General features: G+C 41.1%; 1 protein-coding gene across 1 annotated transcript in view; it reads left to right on the top strand.

Moving 5' to 3' along the window:
* LOC103372019 (extracellular matrix protein FRAS1-like) overlaps positions 1-18,322 on the top strand; it is a 157,257-nt gene extending 138,935 nt beyond the window's left edge. The window contains exons 36-53 of the mRNA XM_008301532.1: positions 447-607; positions 858-1,005; positions 1,522-1,727; positions 1,814-1,970; positions 3,204-3,404; positions 3,503-3,690; positions 4,078-4,353; positions 5,316-5,548; positions 5,647-5,807; positions 6,850-7,064; positions 8,103-8,253; positions 9,713-9,820; positions 10,034-10,193; positions 11,275-11,391; positions 11,483-11,649; positions 13,915-14,120; positions 15,457-15,603; positions 16,483-18,322. Coding sequence (XP_008299754.1) covers positions 447-607; positions 858-1,005; positions 1,522-1,727; positions 1,814-1,970; positions 3,204-3,404; positions 3,503-3,690; positions 4,078-4,353; positions 5,316-5,548; positions 5,647-5,807; positions 6,850-7,064; positions 8,103-8,253; positions 9,713-9,820; positions 10,034-10,193; positions 11,275-11,391; positions 11,483-11,649; positions 13,915-14,120; positions 15,457-15,603; positions 16,483-17,067 — 3,587 coding nt within the window. The 3' untranslated portion in view covers positions 17,068-18,322. The remainder of the gene's footprint in view (positions 1-446; positions 608-857; positions 1,006-1,521; positions 1,728-1,813; positions 1,971-3,203; positions 3,405-3,502; positions 3,691-4,077; positions 4,354-5,315; positions 5,549-5,646; positions 5,808-6,849; positions 7,065-8,102; positions 8,254-9,712; positions 9,821-10,033; positions 10,194-11,274; positions 11,392-11,482; positions 11,650-13,914; positions 14,121-15,456; positions 15,604-16,482) is intronic.
* Positions 18,323-19,081: the final 759 nt, after the last annotated feature.

The following is a 19,081-nucleotide window of genomic DNA, read 5'->3' as shown; positions in this document are numbered from 1 at the left end:
CGTCTCTCTGCTGAGCCTGTTCTTCCTCTTAGTTGCCCTCTGACACAGCTTTAATCCTGGATAAAGGCATCGGCCGTGCAGCGCTGAACCGTTGGCATCATTAGCCGTGGCGAAATTAGCTGCAAAATTCAGCTTCTCGCTCAATTTATTCTGCTGCTATTAATTAGCTCCCAACCCGAAGGACTTTGAAATTGCAGACCAAAGCGGAGTTTGCGACCCAGGGCCCGTTGAAGGTCATCTCATTTCGTATCATCCTGGTTGTCAGGAGAGAAAAGCCTCGGGTTACATCTGGTTTTAGAAATACCCGGCTCACCGTCTTTGCATTTCCTACATCTGTATCAACTGCTGCTGTCAAAAAAAGCAAAAATGTCCCGTAAAAAAAAACACCATTCCCGTTTTTCATGTGTTTTTAACCCTGCATTTAATGTTTTACCGTCACCATCCAGGCACGATTGAGATACCGGTGCTGCGCCACGGCAGCGACCTGTCCTCCCTCACCTCCGTCTGGTGCGCCACCAGGCCGTCGGACCCTCCATCGGCCAGCCCGGGGGTCGACTACATCCCCAGCTCCAAGAAGGTGGAGTTCAAACCTGGAAAAACCGAAGAGGTACCGACAGAAACATTCATTATTCCACTTTTGGATAGCAAAGTGGGAGCTGGATTGGAGTTAAGTCTTTAGGATTAGGAGCTTTACACGGATAAATGTCAATTAGGTAGTTGGATAAGAAGCATACAGCAGTGTTTAGACTATGTTTAATCATTACCAGAGCTCACTAACACCAAGGTTCCGCTCTAACTACCAGGAAATCAAATATTGACCCATTTTACAAACCTCTGGCCTCCTTTTTTTTTGACAGACCTGCAGTTTGACCATCATGGACGACGTCCAGAACCCGTCCATCGAAGGATCTGAGTCTTTCATCGTGTTCCTCAGTTCACCTCAAGGCGCTGTCCTGCAGGAACCCTACGAGGCCAACGTGGTCATCACCGACACCTTCCAGGACAGTACGTACACAGCTGAGGAATGCTAGCTGCAGTTAGCATAGCTTGCAAGATGGATTCCCACTTTAAAAATCCATAAATTATGCAGGAAAAAGGATTAAAACAAAAAGTAATTTCAGCTGCATTGTTTACTCAAGCGTTGCTACGTCCTGTCTAAGCGTAGGACACAACATCCTACTTTAGTGGACATTAGCTAACTAGCAGTAATGCTGACAATGACTGATTCAGTAAAAAATAAGGAATGCCAAGCAAAAATGCAATGCAGAAATTAACTTTATGGAGTCAAAAACCATCAAAAGAATGTCCATTTTCATGCTTTGCCTCATAAGCTCAATGTGTTTTTTCATTTTTAGCTAGCTAATGTTTATAAGGTTGTGTGTGCAAACAGTCCAACTCAGTCAGCTAGCAAAAAACAGCCATTCCCCGAAGGAAAAGCGTCCAGTTAAATGATTAAAATACAAATTACACTGACCTGAAGTTGAAATGTAGACTTCTCACAGCCATCTTTGCATCCCTCAGTTCCCAGCATGCAGTTTGAGAAGAGTGCCTACACTGTGAAGGAGAAAGACAACGTCCTCCACATCCCCATCTTCCGGACCGGTGACCTGTCCTTCAAGTCGTCGGTTCGCTGTTTCACCAGAACCATGTCGGCCATGGTGATGGACGACTTCGAGGAGAGAAGAAACGCAGACGAGTCGCGCATCACTTTCCTCAAAGGAGAGAAGGTGACATGTTGATCCTCAGTGGGCTGAAATGTTGTACAGTGTTTGTTCTCGGTATCTACACATCAGTGTGTTTGTTTATTTCGTAGGTGAAAAACTGCACAGTTCACGTAAACGACGACTCCGTCTTCGAGCCTGAGGAGGAGTTCCAGGTGCATCTCGGGACGCCGCTCGGCGACCACTGGAGCGGCGCCATGGTGGGCGTGAACGACATCGTCACCATCACCATCACCAATGATGAAGATGGTGAGTAGACGCTAGGTCACATGAAGTACTGATGGAGCCTTTAGTTTAGTTAGTAAGAAAAACTGAGTAACCTTCATTTGTCTTCTTCATTTACTTGGAGAAAGATGTAAATGATGGTTTGATGGGGTTTTGTTGAGCATCTTCATCAGTTTTGAAGTGTACAAGTGTAATTTAGTCTCACACATTATGTTTTAGCAGCACGTGGACAGAACCTAATGTGTAAACCAATATCTTTAAAATGTATAAAAAGTGCAAAACACCTGCAGCGATCCTTGTTGCTGTCAATTGTTTGCGTAAATAATGTTTTTATGTAACTGTGGCTGTCATAAATTGCTTGTACATGTATGAGATGAGATCAAAAATTCCATCCACAGTGTAGTAATCTCCTTGTGCAGCGATACACTGCTCCCAGTGCTCCTTCAACTCTCCCCCGATATCGAGTACCGTCTGCGATGAGCGCTGAATCTCCTCAAATTTGTCAAAACATCAAACCCCAACAATGAATTGCAATTTTGGAGAAGAGTAAGATGTCTCAGGGACTCAAATCTGGCAAGAAGAGAGCACCGATTGTGTTGCAGTGGTGAAAAAACTCTTGTCTCTGAGACTGCAGCTTTTCCACTTTAAAAACTATTGTATCTACTCTTGATGGTAGCCGCTAGCCCACCTCTGGTCTCCTATGATGATCCTCTACATGCAGGTTGGAGCATCTCAGTAGATAACTGACACAGAATTGGATGTTTGCTCTCTGTGAAAGTTAGAGATCCACGGTGAAATCACAAATACATGCCAGCAAGTTGTCAAGAAACCTAACAATTGTTCATTTTTATAACAGAATGTCACACATAACCACAAATGTTACTGCTGTCCTCATACATATTTGTTTTTTGTTTTTTTTTGTATTTTTTCCCTGCGATTCTCTGTTGTCTATTGGCATTGTATAGAAAGATGTTTAATATAAATCATCATTAAGGGTGTGTTAACTTGGTAATGCCAGTTTGTTACAATTGGTACAACAAGCTGACACAGCTAGCCTCACATTTAAAATATTTCATTATCAATACAAATTGGATGGATTAGAAACAACTCTCAGCTCAGCTTCAAAACAGTTTCAACAAAAACTGGATATTATAAACTTCAAGAAGGTCGGATTTCCTGCAAGACTGTTGCTTTAGTTGTATCTGGATACATAGCTATGACTTAAACAGTGTTTTATATCTCCTCCCGTTCTTCCAGCTCCCACCATCGAGTTCGAGCAGGCGTCCTATCAGGTCAGAGAGCCTCCAGGTCCAGACGGCATCGAGGTTCTCAACATTAAGGTGATCCGTCGCGGCGATCTGGACCGAACATCCAAGATCCGCTGCAGCACCCGGGACGGATCGGCCCAGTCCGGGGTCGACTACAATCCCAAGAGCCGTGTGCTCAAATACACCCCTGGTCAGTGTCAAAAACACCTCACATGACAAATCCTGAAAAAACATCTAATATATACATATCAAATATCCAGATTTATTTTATTTTTTTCGATTTCCCAGGAATGGACCACATTCTGTTCAAAGTGGAGATTCTGTCCAACGAGGACAGGGAGTGGCACGAGTCCTTCTCATTGGTTCTTGGCCCCGACGACCCGGTGGAGGCGGTGCTTGGGGAGATCACCATGGCAACGGTGACCATTCTGGACCAGGAGGCTGCAGGCAGCCTCATCCTCCCTGCTCCACCTATTGTAAGAAAACTTAACAACAGAACAAACTGGTACCAGACGTATTTAGGACTTTTCGTTGCTTCTTTTCTGCAGCAACGTGTTTTTAACGCTTAACAACCCTGTCAGGAAAACATCTTCCACTCCTGGCACCAACACATCTATCCTCTTATGTATATTCAGAAACTCTGCAGTAAACGTGGGCAGCGTTCTCTTACTTCAGGCTTTAACATTTCATATGGATTTACCCAGAACCGCTCACAATGAATATATCAGTTCAGCTATGTTCTTACGCCAATAAAAATATTATACGGTGCTTGTAGGAATTTAATCTCAGTGTTGCTGAGTATCTTGTTAAAGGAAGCAAATTTGAAATCCTTTGCATCATCCTCCATCTTCTATCCTCCTCAGGTGGTCTCACTCGCCGACTACGATCACGTCCAGGAGGTCACCAAAGAAGGCAGCAAGAAGACTCCATCTCCAGGTTACCCTCTGGTGTGCGTCACCCCCTGCGACCCCCACTATCCCAAATACTCAGTGATGAAGGAGCGCTGCGAGGAGGCAGGAATCAACCAGACCCAAGTCCACTTCTCCTGGGAGGTGGCGGCGCCAACGGACACCAGCGGTGCCCGGTCGCCCTTTGAGACGGTCACTGATACGACGCCGTACACCAGCGTCAACCATATGGTGGGTTTATCTTTGGAGGGAGATATCTAACTAGCACACTGTGAGACATTTCTTATTTATTTTTTTGCTAAATAAGGAAACTAATTCAATAGTGACATTTGGTTTTCAACTTTGGAAAAAGTTGAAAATTGTACAGTTCCGTTTTGACTGTTTCTGGCTCTGATAAATTGTGTATTTTGGCAACCACTGGCAGTTTTGGGGTTTGGAGGGTTACAACTGCCAAGATAATGCTGAGGAACATTGACAGAAAGTAGAGGCTTTTGTAGAGTCAACACAGCAATGCAGAATAGTATCATCTGCATAAAGACGAACATTAGGGTCAGTTATATTATGAGAATAAATGAATAACACGAAAACTGTCCGCATAAAAGTATACAATGAAGACTTCAAGCTAAGACAGACTAGATATACATTTTGTAGAGTAAAAACTCCTGATGTATTCCTTAACTGTACTAGTTGCTAGCATACTATAAGCTTTCCTGCTCTTTCTCTTATCATTTGGGTCAAAAATAATTTTGTCATTTCATTGAGTTTAAGCTTTATTTGGAAATGTTTTGGCAACATTTTGGTATATAATATGCTGAAGTTGCTGGTAAAGGCTGATAATTAGACATAAAAAGGCTTTTTTTTTTTAGACTTTTTTAAGTGAAATGATCGATCTACAACTGGGAGACTATGATGGTGCCATTTGTATACATATTTTTCTTGCCCAGCCCTTTCAGAAAATGGCTAAATCTTTTTTGAATTTAAAAAAAAAAAAAAAAAAAGTTCTAAAAGCTGTTTTTGAACATTCATAACTTCAGAATTAACCAATTGGGTTTGGAGCCAGAAGCCTCAGTGAGGGTTTGAAAGTTAGCAGATAGATTGACGAATTTGTGCTCTAGTTTTTCAATGAATTTGTTTGTATCTTTTTCCTCTGTAGTTGCATCTCTAACCTCTCATCGTTGTGTCGTCCCTCTCAGGTCCTGGACAGCATTTATTTCAGCCGCCGCTTCCACGTCCGCTGCGTGGCTCAGGCCCGAGACAAAGCCGGCCACCTGGGAACACCGCTGAGGAGCAACATCGCCACCATCGGCACCGATGGCTCCATCTGCCACACTCCTGTCACCACGGGAACCGCCAGAGGCTTCCAGGCCCAGTCCTTCATCGCCACGTTGAAGTACCTGGACGTGAAGCACAAAGAGCATCCAAACCGGTCAGCGGGTCTCACACACCTGGACGCCAGCTTTTTTAAACTGATCAAACATCCTGATGGAAGCTTTTGTCGTTGATACGTTTTGTGCTCTGGTTTAGGATCCACATCTCGGTGCAGATCCCCCACCAGGACGGGATGCTGCCCCTGGTGTCCACCATGCCGCTGCACAACCTCCACTTCCTGCTGTCTGAGTCCATCTACAGGCAGCAACATGTCTGCTCCAACCTGGTCACCCTCAAAGACCTGCAGGGCCTCTCCGGTCAGTAGGCGTCATACAGACACACACCGGCAAAATCAGAATGTGTTCTGCATGTAATGAAACTAGCTGCTCCCCTCGGTGCATACAAATTTAACATTCAGTCATCAACAATAAAATAAATGTAGAAAATCTCTGTATACATAATAAAAGCACTGAATAAATAAAGCTGACTGCAGAGACATATCACTGTAATTAGCATGAATGGACAAGGGAATGTAGATTATATTAACATTCCAGAGCAGCAGCAGCAACATGAAATATGGTTTTTACACATTATTAGTAGATATTGCACTTAAAATGCATAAATGAAGACACACAGTAACCTGCAGAGTGTGTTCACCGACGTCAAGGACATCTGTAGTTATCTGCAAGCTGCTCAGCGAAAATATTCAGATTCATTTCTGCATTGAGGCCATTTTTAGAATCTTATATTCACACTGGGGGAAGATGTAAGGTATGCAATATATGAACATGCTGCAGTTCTTTAATTTTCTATTAGCTACGCTGCTTCTCATGTTTTAATCACTGAGGCTACGGAACGAGACGCTATATAGGTGATATACGAATATACGTGCAACATGTCCGGATAGTGTGGAAATAATGAACAAACTAGATGAAAACAACTGTTATTTTCTATAAACGGACACCTCAGTGTTTCATTGCTGATTAAAAATGTGTCAGATTTCAGTCGTGTGATTTTTATTAGTTTTCGCCCCAAAACTAAACAGATTGTACTTTTTTGTTGCTGAAATTTTATTACTAACTTAAAAGCATTTTGGGGCTATGGCCGTCCCCATCTTTGTGTGTGGTTACCATGGTTACAGGTGTTTATTACAGTTTGTTTCAGCTGTTCTGCTGCTGCTTCTTGAGTTAAGCTTTCATCAGATCTCCAGATATTTTCTGCAACCATAGCTCAAAGATTTTTTAGATCTATTATTGTTTATATTTGCAAGAAACACCAAACATAATTCCATGAGTGCATAAAAGGCAAAAGTTTAAGTTTCACATGACTCCTGCTGATTCAACTCTGACTCTCCCACAGAAACCGGTTTCCTGGACGACGTTTCCTATGACAGCATCTCGTTAGGACCGGGATTCGACCGCCCCTACCAGTTCAACCCCAACGTCCGCGAGGCCAAGAGCATCCAGCTCTACAAACACCTCAACCTCAAAAGCTGCATCTGGACCTTCGACGCCTTCTACGACATGACGGAGCTCATCGATGTCTGCGGCGGCTCCGTCACTGCCGATTTCCAGGTGCACAGGATGAAAAAAAATGCATCCTCTTGAAGTTTAAAGAAGCCAGAAATTAGACCCGATATTCACAACATGGTGTTCCATTTAATGGCTTTTCTTTGCTTGTTCTTCACGGGTAGAAGTCTGAGGAATCCTCATAAGCTCAAGCAGCTTCTGGTTGTTTTTTCTTTTCTCGTGTCACATTTTTATCTACTGTGGGTTCATTTTTCTCTGCAATATAAAGTCCTGCATCAGTTGGAAACAGCACAATCATGACTAGATGTAGAGAGAACTCAGAAATGTCTTCTGTGCAGCGTGATACAGTTAAAATGCCATAAATCATGAATCATTTTTTAAAAAGAGAATTGGATTTTTTTTTGCAATATTTATTTTTAACTTGCCAACATTTTTCCAAGTAAGTGCAATAAATACTTTTAAAAAAATTGTACCTACATTTTTAATTTGTTTTTATGTTTGTTTACTCTCTGCCCTGTGCATACACTGGCTGCAGTTCGGCCGAATGATTGCTGAATTTTTCACATCCGAGTGAATAACCATCTCTTGGTTGCACAAGGAAGCGATGATTTGCTTGTAATTTGCAAAGATATGACGACTGCAATGGTTTATTTTATGAATGACACATGTAGAATAATGTGATTTTGATGAAATGTCACAACTGTAAGCTTAGATTCGGTTAATTTTCTCAACAAAGGTTTTATGTTTTTTTAATCCTTGTCGGCCCAGAAGTTGATATTGACAATCTGCTGGCAATTAATTATTATAACGTACAGCTGAAAACTCTGAGTTGAATTTCAAATGTCAATTAGTTTTAATAGAATTTCAGTTTGGCATGACCGACAAGAAAAACTAACTAAAGGTGGGAGGTCATTGATAAAGACAATGGTGGAAAAAAGTATGTGTGCTCATTAATTCTGGTGCCTTCCTATGTTGAACTACTCACTACAGCCTAAAAATATTAAATTAGGGTGGTTATTTAAACCCTGTTGAGTCTACAGGAGGAGAACTAGCATTACAATCCTGCTCCTCTCATTGTTCCAGGTCCGAGACTCGGCTCAGTCCTTCCTGACGGTTCAGGTTCCTCTCTACGTCTCCTACATCTACGTGACGGCGCCGAGAGGCTGGGCTTCTCTAGAACACCACACCGAGATGGAGTTCTCCTTCTTCTACGACACGGTGCTCTGGAGAACAGGTCAGGAGTGAAACTGACGCCTCATAAACTCAACAAAATTAAACCGAGTCGCAAAAAAATTTTCCTCCTTTTTCTTTAGTGTGTTTGAAAGCTGCTTTTTGTTCTTTTTGGGTCTGCAAACTGAATTTTTATTTGCTTATCTGGGTTTTGAGGTCCAGAGGGTTATAACTGCCAAGCTAACGCTGAAGGGCATTAACAAAAAGTAGAGAGTCAACACAACAATACAGAACAGTATCATCTGCATAAAGACGAACATGACAGTCAGCTATATTATGAAAGTAAATTAATTACAGGAAAAAATTATGCATAAAAGCATACAATGAAGATTACTACCTAAGACAGACTAAATATACACTATATAAAGACTCTGTATTCCTAAACTGAGCCTATATTCTGTTCTGCTTTTTTGTTTTTGGTTCGTTTCAAAGCTGCTCTTTGTGCGTGTAAAAGATCTGCAAACTGAATATGGAATCTTGAATTTTTGTTTGCTTTTGCTTTTATTTGAACATGTTTGTCGAATGTCAGAATGAAGTCAAAAAGGACACCAAGATTTTCATGATCTCTTCATGTTGCATGATAATCTTTTTTGTTGATTATGAGACTTAAATTGTCTGCCTTTTCAAATGTTCAGTTATTTTTGATTATAAAAGGTGTTTGGCTCATGTATGCAAATATTTCACTCTTGGTGTAAGGTGTAATTTCAAATTTTACAATTTTACAAATGAATCTGAAAGCTTGATTCAGCACTTCTAACATGGTCGCATATGTGTTAGTAACCCTGGAAAAAATGGCGACTCTACATACTTTATATATTTTACTGCCTGCAGTTCAGCCAATAAATCCCAGAATTTTTGTCACGTGAGCGTTAGTTGCAGCTGAAGTGCGTCTCAGTTGTGTCAAAGGTAACAATTTTTTTTTTTTTCGAAAGAACCTGGTGCAAACAGTTTGTTTATGGTGATTTTTTAAATAAGAAATACAACAATTTTAATTTTGAAACACTGCCTGCAGTGCAGCCGAATAATTCCTGAATCTTTTTTTCACGTGACGCTTGGTAGCTGCTTAGTGTTTCATGACTTCCTGGTTGCACTGAGTTGCACTGAATTTTAAGTTTTTTGCAAAGTTTTTTGGTTATTGTAAACGGTTGGTTGTCTTTTGGTGAATATTTAATTGTAGAATATCATGATTCTGAGGAGATTTCATCATGTTTGGCTTAGATTTGGTTCATTTTCTCCACTGAACTGACCGGAAAGTTGAAAATATGTGTGTTTTATTAATTTTTTTCAGTTTTTGCTTCTAAAAAACTGTCATGTTGGTGATTTTTTAAAATAGATAACATGCCTTTCAAAGCTAGCGGTGAGTTTTGGGGTTCGGGAGGTTGATTGCTGTTGACCAGAGTTTCTCTTCGACTCTACTTTGGATGTTTTTTCTGATTTCTTTGTTTGCCGTTTGGCGTCTGCAGGTATCCAGACCGACAGTGTCCTCTCAGCCAGGCTGCAGATCATCAGGATTTACATCAGAGAAGACGGGCGGCTGGTGATCGAGTTCAAAACTCACGCCAAGTTCAGAGGTCAGCTCACGACGTCGGCTCCATTTAGATGCATATGTAGTTCCTGTAGAACTTGTCCTATATAGCTTTGGGTTAATAATAACAATAATCCAACAAATCACACCTGTGGTGACTAGATTAAAGGCAACAGAGGAGTCTTACATTTAGAACACTGGTTTAAAACAGCTAAACAGTTGAATAAAACCACGTTTCTGTCTCTGCTTCTTCCTCCAGGTCAGTTTGTTCTTGAACACCACACTCTGCCGGGTCACAAGTCCCGCCTGATGGCCCCGGACCACCTCGGAGGCATCGAGTTCGACATGCAGCTGCTGTGGAGCGCCCAGTCCTTCGACTCGCCCTACCAGCTGTGGAGGGCCACCAGCTCCTACAGCAGGTCAGAACTTTTATTTATTCCCAACCAGCGAGAACCCCGATCGAAGGTTTTCTTTAACCCCGATTTGATCCAAGTCATTTAATATTTAGTGCTTGTTGAAACCAAGTCTATGCTCTGCTGTGTGAGACCCAAAAAATGTAGCAAAGTCTAAAGTAGGCACATCTAGTACATGTCTGGAAACGCTCGCATTGTGGATTTTAGAAGTTGGGCTGCTTTTGTTTTTCAATTTCAAATGTTTCCACGTTTCTGAGATTTTAGCCGCATCACGCAACGAATTATAGTCTCCTTCGACACTCCATTAATGCTGATTTAAGCTGGTCAAGAAGAAGAATAAGTAGAATATGATAAAGACGAAGGAGACGAAGGCAGCAAAGAAGGAAGATGACACTGAAGATGAAAAGAAGATGAAGACAATGAAAAAGACGATAAGGATGAAGTAGAGTATGACAAGGACAGAGAAGACGAAAAAGAAGAAGACGAGGACAAAGTTGAAGTAGAGTATGACGAAGACGGAGCAGAAGACAACAAAGAAAAAGAAGACAAAGAAGTAGATCTATGTTCTCCTTTGAAGACGCCTGTGTAACAGCGTAAACAAAGAACCAGGTGCTTAATAAATGTCAGTCAGTTAAATATCGTTGGAACATCCCTTCCACCATCCATAAGTTTATTTCTGATTATTACAGTTTCAGTTTTTGCGGTTCCATTAAAGATGAACTAAACATGTAGCATCGGTCTCTACGTTGGCAGTAAAGTGTTGGTTCAGTTGTGATGTTTACAGAATCAAAGCTGCTTTCATCAAGTTTGTCTTTACCCCATTTTGTGTGACAGATGAAGTGTTTCTGGTCCCAGAATGATTCTCAAATCTCCCCTAAAGAGTTTTAATCACATCTAAAGGGAAGCGACGAACTCCAGAACGTCTCCACACGTCTGTCCTTGAACTTTCCTGACGTGTTTCACTCCTGAAGCATCCAGTTATGAGAGATTTTAATCTGCTTTTTTTTTTTTAGATTTCACACCCTCGTCTCTCGATGTATTTCGGTCCTAATGTCTTTGTGTCACCTGTGCATGTCTTGATCAACAGGAAGGACTACTCTGGAGAGTACACCGTCTTCCTGATCCCCTGCACCGTCCAGCCGACTCAGCCGTGGATCGACCCGGGAGACAAGCCTCTGTCCTGCACGGCTCACGCTCCAGAGAAGTACGAGCTCTGTTGTTTTAAGTCCGGCGGTCGGCCTCAGCTGTGTGTGTTTTATCTGAGGAGGCTGAAGCGTCTTGTTTGGGTCCGACAGGTTCCTGGTGCCGATCGCCTTCCAGCAGACCAACCGGCCCGTCCCGGTGGTTTACTCCCTCAACACCGAGTTCCAGCTGTGCAACAACGAGAAGGTGTTCATGATGGACCCGGCCTCGGCTGACGTCTCCATGGCCGAGATGGACTACAAGGGAGCCTTCTCCATGGGTGGGTGCTGCAGGTGGACATCACAGCGATGCAGCAGCAAATTAAGTGCAGTTATGCATTAAAAACTATCTTACTTGATAAAACCATTGGGAATACAAACAGATTTAATCACTTAAGGGCAGATTTTTGCCAAATAATGTGCTAAATTTAACATAAAATGCTGTGTGGATCCCAGAAACAGTCACACCGCCTCCATCTGCACAACATTAACTTTTTAAATCGGATTATTATCGATTATTATCTTTGCACATTCCAGATTTTTTACATCACAAATTCTCAGGTGAATAATTTGCCCGTTCCTGCACACTGTAAATGTTTCTGCTGCTATCATGACTCCACGGATTCGCACCGCTTGCTTCCTTTTTTAAAAATCTTTGGGGCTTTTCTTCACATTTTTGTGCAGAGTTTGGTCCAGAGTTAAAACTGCACAGAGTTCAGAATCCTCAGTTTGTTTTTAATTAATCAGCAGACATCACAAATTAACTTTGCTGTTTTTTTGCTTCTTTTACTTCTTACTGGTATCGTAAGTGATCGGTTGTGCCTCTTTTTGTTCAGTATACGCTAAAAAAAAAAAAAAAAGGGAATTTTCCGACAACCAAGGTGCCAAAAACATACAGAAAATAAAAATCTCATTAAAATATGGTAATTTTCCATAATTAAAAGGCTTTTGTAGCATTAATATTTACTCAGGATCTTGTTTTTTTATATATATTTATTTAGCATAAGAAACAAAATACAGCACTCAGGTCTCAGCCTGGTAAAACAGTATTAACAATCAAATAAATAAGATAAATAATAGCCTATTGACTGAGAAAACCAATAAAAACTTATTACAAAAAGTAAGCAATTAAAATAAAAATAAATTGTTTAAATATTTGACTTTGGGAAGTTCCAAAAAGTTGTTGAAGCTGTGTTGTTGTTATCACAGTGTTACAACCCAGCTCGAGGAAAGGGAAAAGGGAAAGCAACAGAACCAGATGTAATTGGTTTTAAAAGTAACATTTACTCACAGGAGTTTGGTGATACAAACAACTGAGGAAACAGGTCATAGCGGTGCTCTTTAACTTGTAAACACCCAAACAAAAGCTCTTATAACTAAAAACCTGCTACCAAACAAAACAAAGGAAAAACCAAGTTCAAAATCAAAGTATACCAAATCAGCACCTACTTTACTGGAAATAATAAACAATCCCTACTGAGCCCTGTTCCAGAGCAGTTTTAGGAAAAGAAGTTCCTCTACATACCAAAAAAGTTCTCCTGTGAAATCAGACACTGGTGCGCTGCATACAGCCACCCCGTCAATTCAGACTCCTCCACTTAAATAGGCCGCTGTCATCAGTTGGTGGGTCTTGATTGGAAGTCCCACGTGATTGGCCTGGCTCCGCCCATGTGCCCTGGCCCAATCCACAACCGGCAACGGCACACTGAAATTTCCATGAAAAAAAAAACACAACAAAGAAGGACGGGCCGGCAGCCGTAACAACAATAGCAATAAAAATGGATGTGTTTTGCTATTAATGTGCAAAATTGAATGTAAATTGTGCAGAATGTGCGTCGCTGCTTAGAGACATGGAATATTTCTTCGACATGTTTCACACAGAAAGACAGGTGTGTTAAAACAGGTGAATTAGAATTTTTAATAAAATCAGGAAAATATTCAAATTTAAGTTAAAAGCTCAGAAAGAAAAAAAGATTTGAGGATGAAGTATAAAAAAATTAAAATGGAGACGAATTTAATCCAGATTTTATAGAACACGTAAACATGGAGCATTAATTAAAAGCAAATAAAGATAGTTTTAAAAATGACTACAGTTGGTGCACATTGGAGCCGATTTAAGCAGCGAACAGTTTAAAAGACGTTTCACCAAACTGAAGAACACGTCTGTGTCTAAAACCTGCAGCGACGTGTTCTCTCTCTGTTTGGTGTTTGAGGGTAAATGAGAATATGTAAGTGTTCCTGGGCAGAGAAATGAAAATTAACATCTTAAAAAATCATTGAAGAGACGTGACGTTTTGTTTTTCATTCTCCAAACGTTTCCAGTGTCACAGTCATGGGCGTTCTTTAGACAAAATACATCCTAGACACGAATCGCTTATTGAAAGAAAAATATATGTTTAAAAAGAATCACCTTGATAAGAATGTTTGTGCCTAATGAAACCTTTTATTTTCTCACATTTTGATCCCTGTGGTGTTTCCCCAAAGCCTGCACTGAACCTCTAAGATAGCTTTGCTTGACGTATGCGTGCCTCTGCTGCCCCCTGCAGGCCAGACGCTGTACGGCCGGGTGCTGTGGAACCCCGAGCAGAACCTGAACGCCGCCTACAAGCTGCAGCTGGAGAAGGTTTACCTTTGCACCGGCAGGGACGGATACGTTCCCTTCTTCGACCCCACGGGGACGCTGTACAACGAGGGCCCTCAGTACGGCTGCATCCAGCCCAACAAGCACCTGAAACACCGCTTCCTGCTGCTGGTACAGAGAAACTTCTTTTTTATTTTTCTTAATTTAGCTTTCCATGAGTTGTGCTGCATATTTGAGCGGATATGTTCAAAGTGCATCACATAGTCCATTAAATGAGGGTTCAAATGACACAAAGACAACAAACGAAGGTGTGGAAAAGGTGAGAATACAGTGAAAGCATCAGTTTTATCAGTTAAAATGACCGTTTTTACTCATGTTTGTCTTTTTCACGCGTTAACTTGCCAGCAGCAGTCTGTGCAGACGTTTAACACTGAAACTCTTGAGTAAAAACAGCATTTTAGAAACAACAGCCTCTATTAAATACATAAAAGTGTGACTTTCACAACTTGTTTGCTGTCGGAGCGTCTAAATCAAGAGCTTGAAACTTCAAATAATTACATATTGTTGCATTTATATTGATTTCAATGAGATCCAGCAGTCAGTAGCTTTACAGCAGGATGATACCTTCTATGTTTAATAGTGTTTTTAAAGGTTTTTCTGCTGTTTGAGTGCAGATTTAGCTTCCTAACTGTTAAAGTTCCTCTCTGGTCATTGGTTCACCCTTGAAAACATATTTCTGTGTATCAAAGTTACATATTTAGAGCTTTTTTTCCCCATAAAAATAATCTCCTTCTGCCTGACAATGACTCGGACTCAGAATATGCAGTCCCTGTTTCTCTCTCCAGCCAGTCCGTATCCATCACTGCAGCTCAAGCGCACCGGCTCGCCTGCAAATCTGCTCCAACTCTGTAAAACTACTCAATGAAAAGTTGTGATATTAGCAGTAATTCAGACACACATGTTGGAACCAGGAACTGACGGAAAGTTAGTTTATTTACTTATTTAGTTCATGATGCATCTTCTAGCACATAAAAAACAACATCTGGACATGTGGCATGGAGGAAACTGCTGAAACTTTACTTGAAAACACCGCATGCATCAAACTTTATTTAATTTTTCAGCAAGTCTAACGCTCAAACATTTCAGGTTTACTTCAAATGTGAAACCATTTAGAATGATGTGCACACCTCAAAGTGGACTAAAAAGTCATATAATTTACATCAACTATGCATCCGTGATGTTTGTACCTGTCCATGTGCACATCTGCATGGGAGAATCAAACCAAATACCATCAACTATCGACCTGCTCCACCCTCTAACCTCTCAGCAGGAGGCACCAGACTACAGATGATTTAACTCATCACTAACTACAGAATATCTACAAGTCTGAGCTGTAAAACAAAACCTCTTTACTGTAATCATTAAATTAGCCTCAAACATCAAACATCTGGAGTCCAGCTCGGCTCTCATCTTTGTTTTTTTCCGCCTCCGTGTTTCCTCTCTGCAGGATCGTAAGCAGCCGGACGTTTGCGACAGATTCTTCCACGACGTTCCCTTCGAGGCTCACTTTGCCTCCGACCTCCCGGAGCTGCAGACAATGACGTCCATGCCGGGAGTCGACGGCTTCACCATGAAGGTCGACGCTCTGTACAAGGTGAGGAGAACGACATGTTAGATGGTGGAGGGTTTTCTAAAGTACAACGTGTTTGCACCACTTAATAAAATGCAATAAAACCTCATTTATGAATTCAGATAAAGCTTTGAAGTTGCAAACATTGTTTTGATGGGTTTGGGTGACATATGCATGCTGGTAATCACACAAACTTAATATTTGTAAGACTTTTTTTCCCCATGATTTAAATATCAGTTCAGTTCATTATTTAAAATTAAAAAATAAAAATAAAAAATAGGTAGTTTCAAACAATTTACTTGTAAAATGAATGAATTTCTGAATAACCAGGACAAAACCAAAACGAAAAAGATAATTCTTTTTTTTCCTTTTTTTTCAGTATCTGTCAACTTAAAAAAAAAAAAAAAAAAAAAAACTTGTGTTCATAATTATGGTAGCTGATTGTAGAACATGTAAAAAAATTATTTTAAGTACTTTAATTCAGTAATTTTTTGAGTTATCAGTTGCATTAGCATTGTTTAAATTCATATTAAATTCATTAAATATTGTGTTTAAATACACAACTGCAGTTATAATGTTTGTTTTTTTTTTAAAGTTGAACTGACAACAATTTTTCTTCTTTTTTTTTCTTCTCGCCACAAAAAACATATTTTGTAGAACCGTTTTTGTTTTAAATTATTAAAGTTTCTAAACAAGCAGTTTAGGTGCAGGCGGTGCAGGATTGTGCAGCATTTGTTGGCTTTCTGTTGAAGAGCATCCGTCAAAAAAAAAAAGAACTGGACATTTTGTGGCATTTTTTATCCAAACTTCTCACCAACGTCGAGTGAAATCAGTCAATTCAATGACTCCTCCAGCAGCTGCCTAGTCGCTGACACCTCCTTCTGTCTTTGTGCTGGCCGACAGGTGGAGGCGGGGCACCAGTGGTACCTGCAGGTGATCTACGTGATCAGTCCGGAGTCCCGGTCCAGTCCCAGGATCCAGCGCTCGGCCACCTACCAGCTGAGTCGCCCCCGACGAGACCTGGTGGATCGCAGCGGGCGCCTGACGCTCGACGAGTCGCTCATCTACGACAACGAGGGCGACCAAGTGAAGAACGGCACCAACATGAAGTCTCTGCGCCTGGAGGCCGGGCCGTCCGCCACCTTCAACGCCCACGTGGGCAGCTCGGTGGGCGGGGGCGTGGCCGCCGTCACCCTGCTGGTGCTGGTGCTGCTCGCCGCCTGCTTCGTGTTCCGCCGCTGCCGCAGGAGTTCGGCTAAGAAGAAGGGCAAGAAGGCTGCCAAGGCCTACGAGGAGTACCCGCTCAACACCAAGGTGGAGGTGTGCATGGACAAGTGCGTGGAGAAGAACTTCAGCACCAAGCACTGCACGGTGAGGAACGTCAACCTCCTGAACCGCAACCAGGAGCCCAACGGCAAGGCCAAGGTGAAGCAGGTCAACCTGGAGGTGAAACTCCACAACAACCTCAGCGACGGCACCGAGGTCTGAAACCAGGAGGAAGAGGAGAGGGAGTCAGAATTTAACAAAAAAGGTATTTTCTAAAAACGAAAAAAAAGAGAGAGAGAGGTTTGTACTAAATGGAAACGAGATGTTTGTTAATGTATTTTTATACCACTTTGAAAAAGGGAAGAGTGCGACGTGCAGGGCTACCTCAGGAATCCACACAAACCACCACTCTGATCATCACTGTCGTACTTGACTTTCAGCACCAAAAACACTGGTGAACGGTAGCTCAGACACTGGCGATTGTTTCGACGAAAAAAACAAACACTTCTCTGCTGCATCTAGTCATTTCACTGCTGCGAGTTCAGATCCTGCATTAAAACTTTCCTTTAGAGCGACTTGTACGCCAGCTACTGAGTATTAAAGCACCAACGGAGTGTAAATGAAACCTTTTCAAGTGCAATTACGCCACAAGTTTTTTGTTATTCCTTCCATGAGCAGGAACATTGTTTGCATTTAAAAAAACAAACATGTATTTCAAGCCTTACTTCAAGACATTTGTACTGATGATTTTTCTGGCAAATTCTTAGTTTTGTTCGTACTCCGACAGCTGCCAATAATAAGTGCCATGCAGTATTTTTTTATCATTATCAGAACAAAGTCATCCAAAGTGTTTTTCTTTTCGTTTTGTCCGTGTGATTTTAATGCGATTGTAATTTTAAAAAGCGAGACAGCCGATGTTTCGATCCCGTCCACACGAGCGACTGCTTTCGCCTTACTACTGTCCTGATGGGAATAATCACTTTATTATTAACGATGTATTTTATAGGAAACGTGTGTCTACCTGCCTTCGTTCTGCCAAAAGACACAGAATCCCTCACTTTGTTTTTATTTCCTCTTCTCACATCTCACTCAAATGTTTTTTTTTATTCATTTATGTATCATTATGTTACCCTCTTATGATGTATTATGACTCAGCTACTGATGTACCCACGATGTTACTGTAATTTTTCTTTTTTTTTTAAAATAAGGTGAAAGACACTGGATAGAGAGCACTGCAAAAAAAAAAAAAAAAAGATATGTTCACGTGAGCTGTTGACACGTCTTTTCTCTAATGTCCACCTCCTGTCGTCTTTCAACTGTGTGCCTATCAAACTACCACGGGAAACGGGGAATTGTGGGAAATGACGTTATATTTTTGGTGCTATCATTTTGTTGGACGAGAAAACAACAATGCTATCGATATGATGCCTGTATTTGGTGCCTTTTTTTAGTAATAAAAAATAAATTTGAAACACAACATGTCTCGTGTGTAAAGTTTGTTTTTGCCTTGTTTTTATTGTGGCCAGAGGCATGTGTGGTTTTTTTTGTTTTGTTGGTGAACGGAACATCTCTTAAATACCTCGAGGGAAGTCCTTTAAATTTGACACAAATGTTCGCTTGGACCTGAAAATGAACTGATTAGATTTTGGTGCTCCAAAGTTTGTGTTTTGTCCTTATGAAGAATATTTTTGGCCAGAAATTCACTAATGACATTTTATATCCTCAAGGTCCGAAGGTTTGTTTCACTGCAACATCAAAATGTTCAGCAAAAATATTCTGCGCTGTAATCCACGTAGCTAAATGTATGGTTTGCAGTAGATTTAGATTAAACTTTGAAGTTACATGCGATACTTTGATGAGTTGTGTTGACATAACAATGCAGGTCATTGTCTTAGCTTCATATTATGTGTAATTCTAATGCAGATTTATACATTTGTTGATTTAAAACTACATCAAAGTTGGCAAGGTAATGTGATAAAATAAGCCACTGAATATCTCTTAGAGTCCAGTTAAATCAATCATTAAGAAATGGAAAGAATATGACATAAATCTACTGCGAGCAAGTCGTCCTCCACGACTAGAGTTCATCCGAAGACATGTAGGAGACTTTGAAGTCAACTGAAAGAAGGTTCTTTGGTCTGATGAGATCAAAATTGAGCTTTTTGTCCATCAGCTGCGTTTGGCAGACACCAGTGACTACACATCATCACAAATGCACCGTCCCACCTGTGAAGCA

This window comes from Stegastes partitus, unplaced genomic scaffold, assembly GCF_000690725.1.
Source record: "Stegastes partitus isolate 25-593 unplaced genomic scaffold, Stegastes_partitus-1.0.2 Scaffold1683, whole genome shotgun sequence".
Lineage (NCBI taxonomy): Eukaryota > Metazoa > Chordata > Actinopteri > Pomacentridae > Stegastes > Stegastes partitus.
This window is presented reverse-complemented; position numbering and strand designations above follow the sequence as displayed.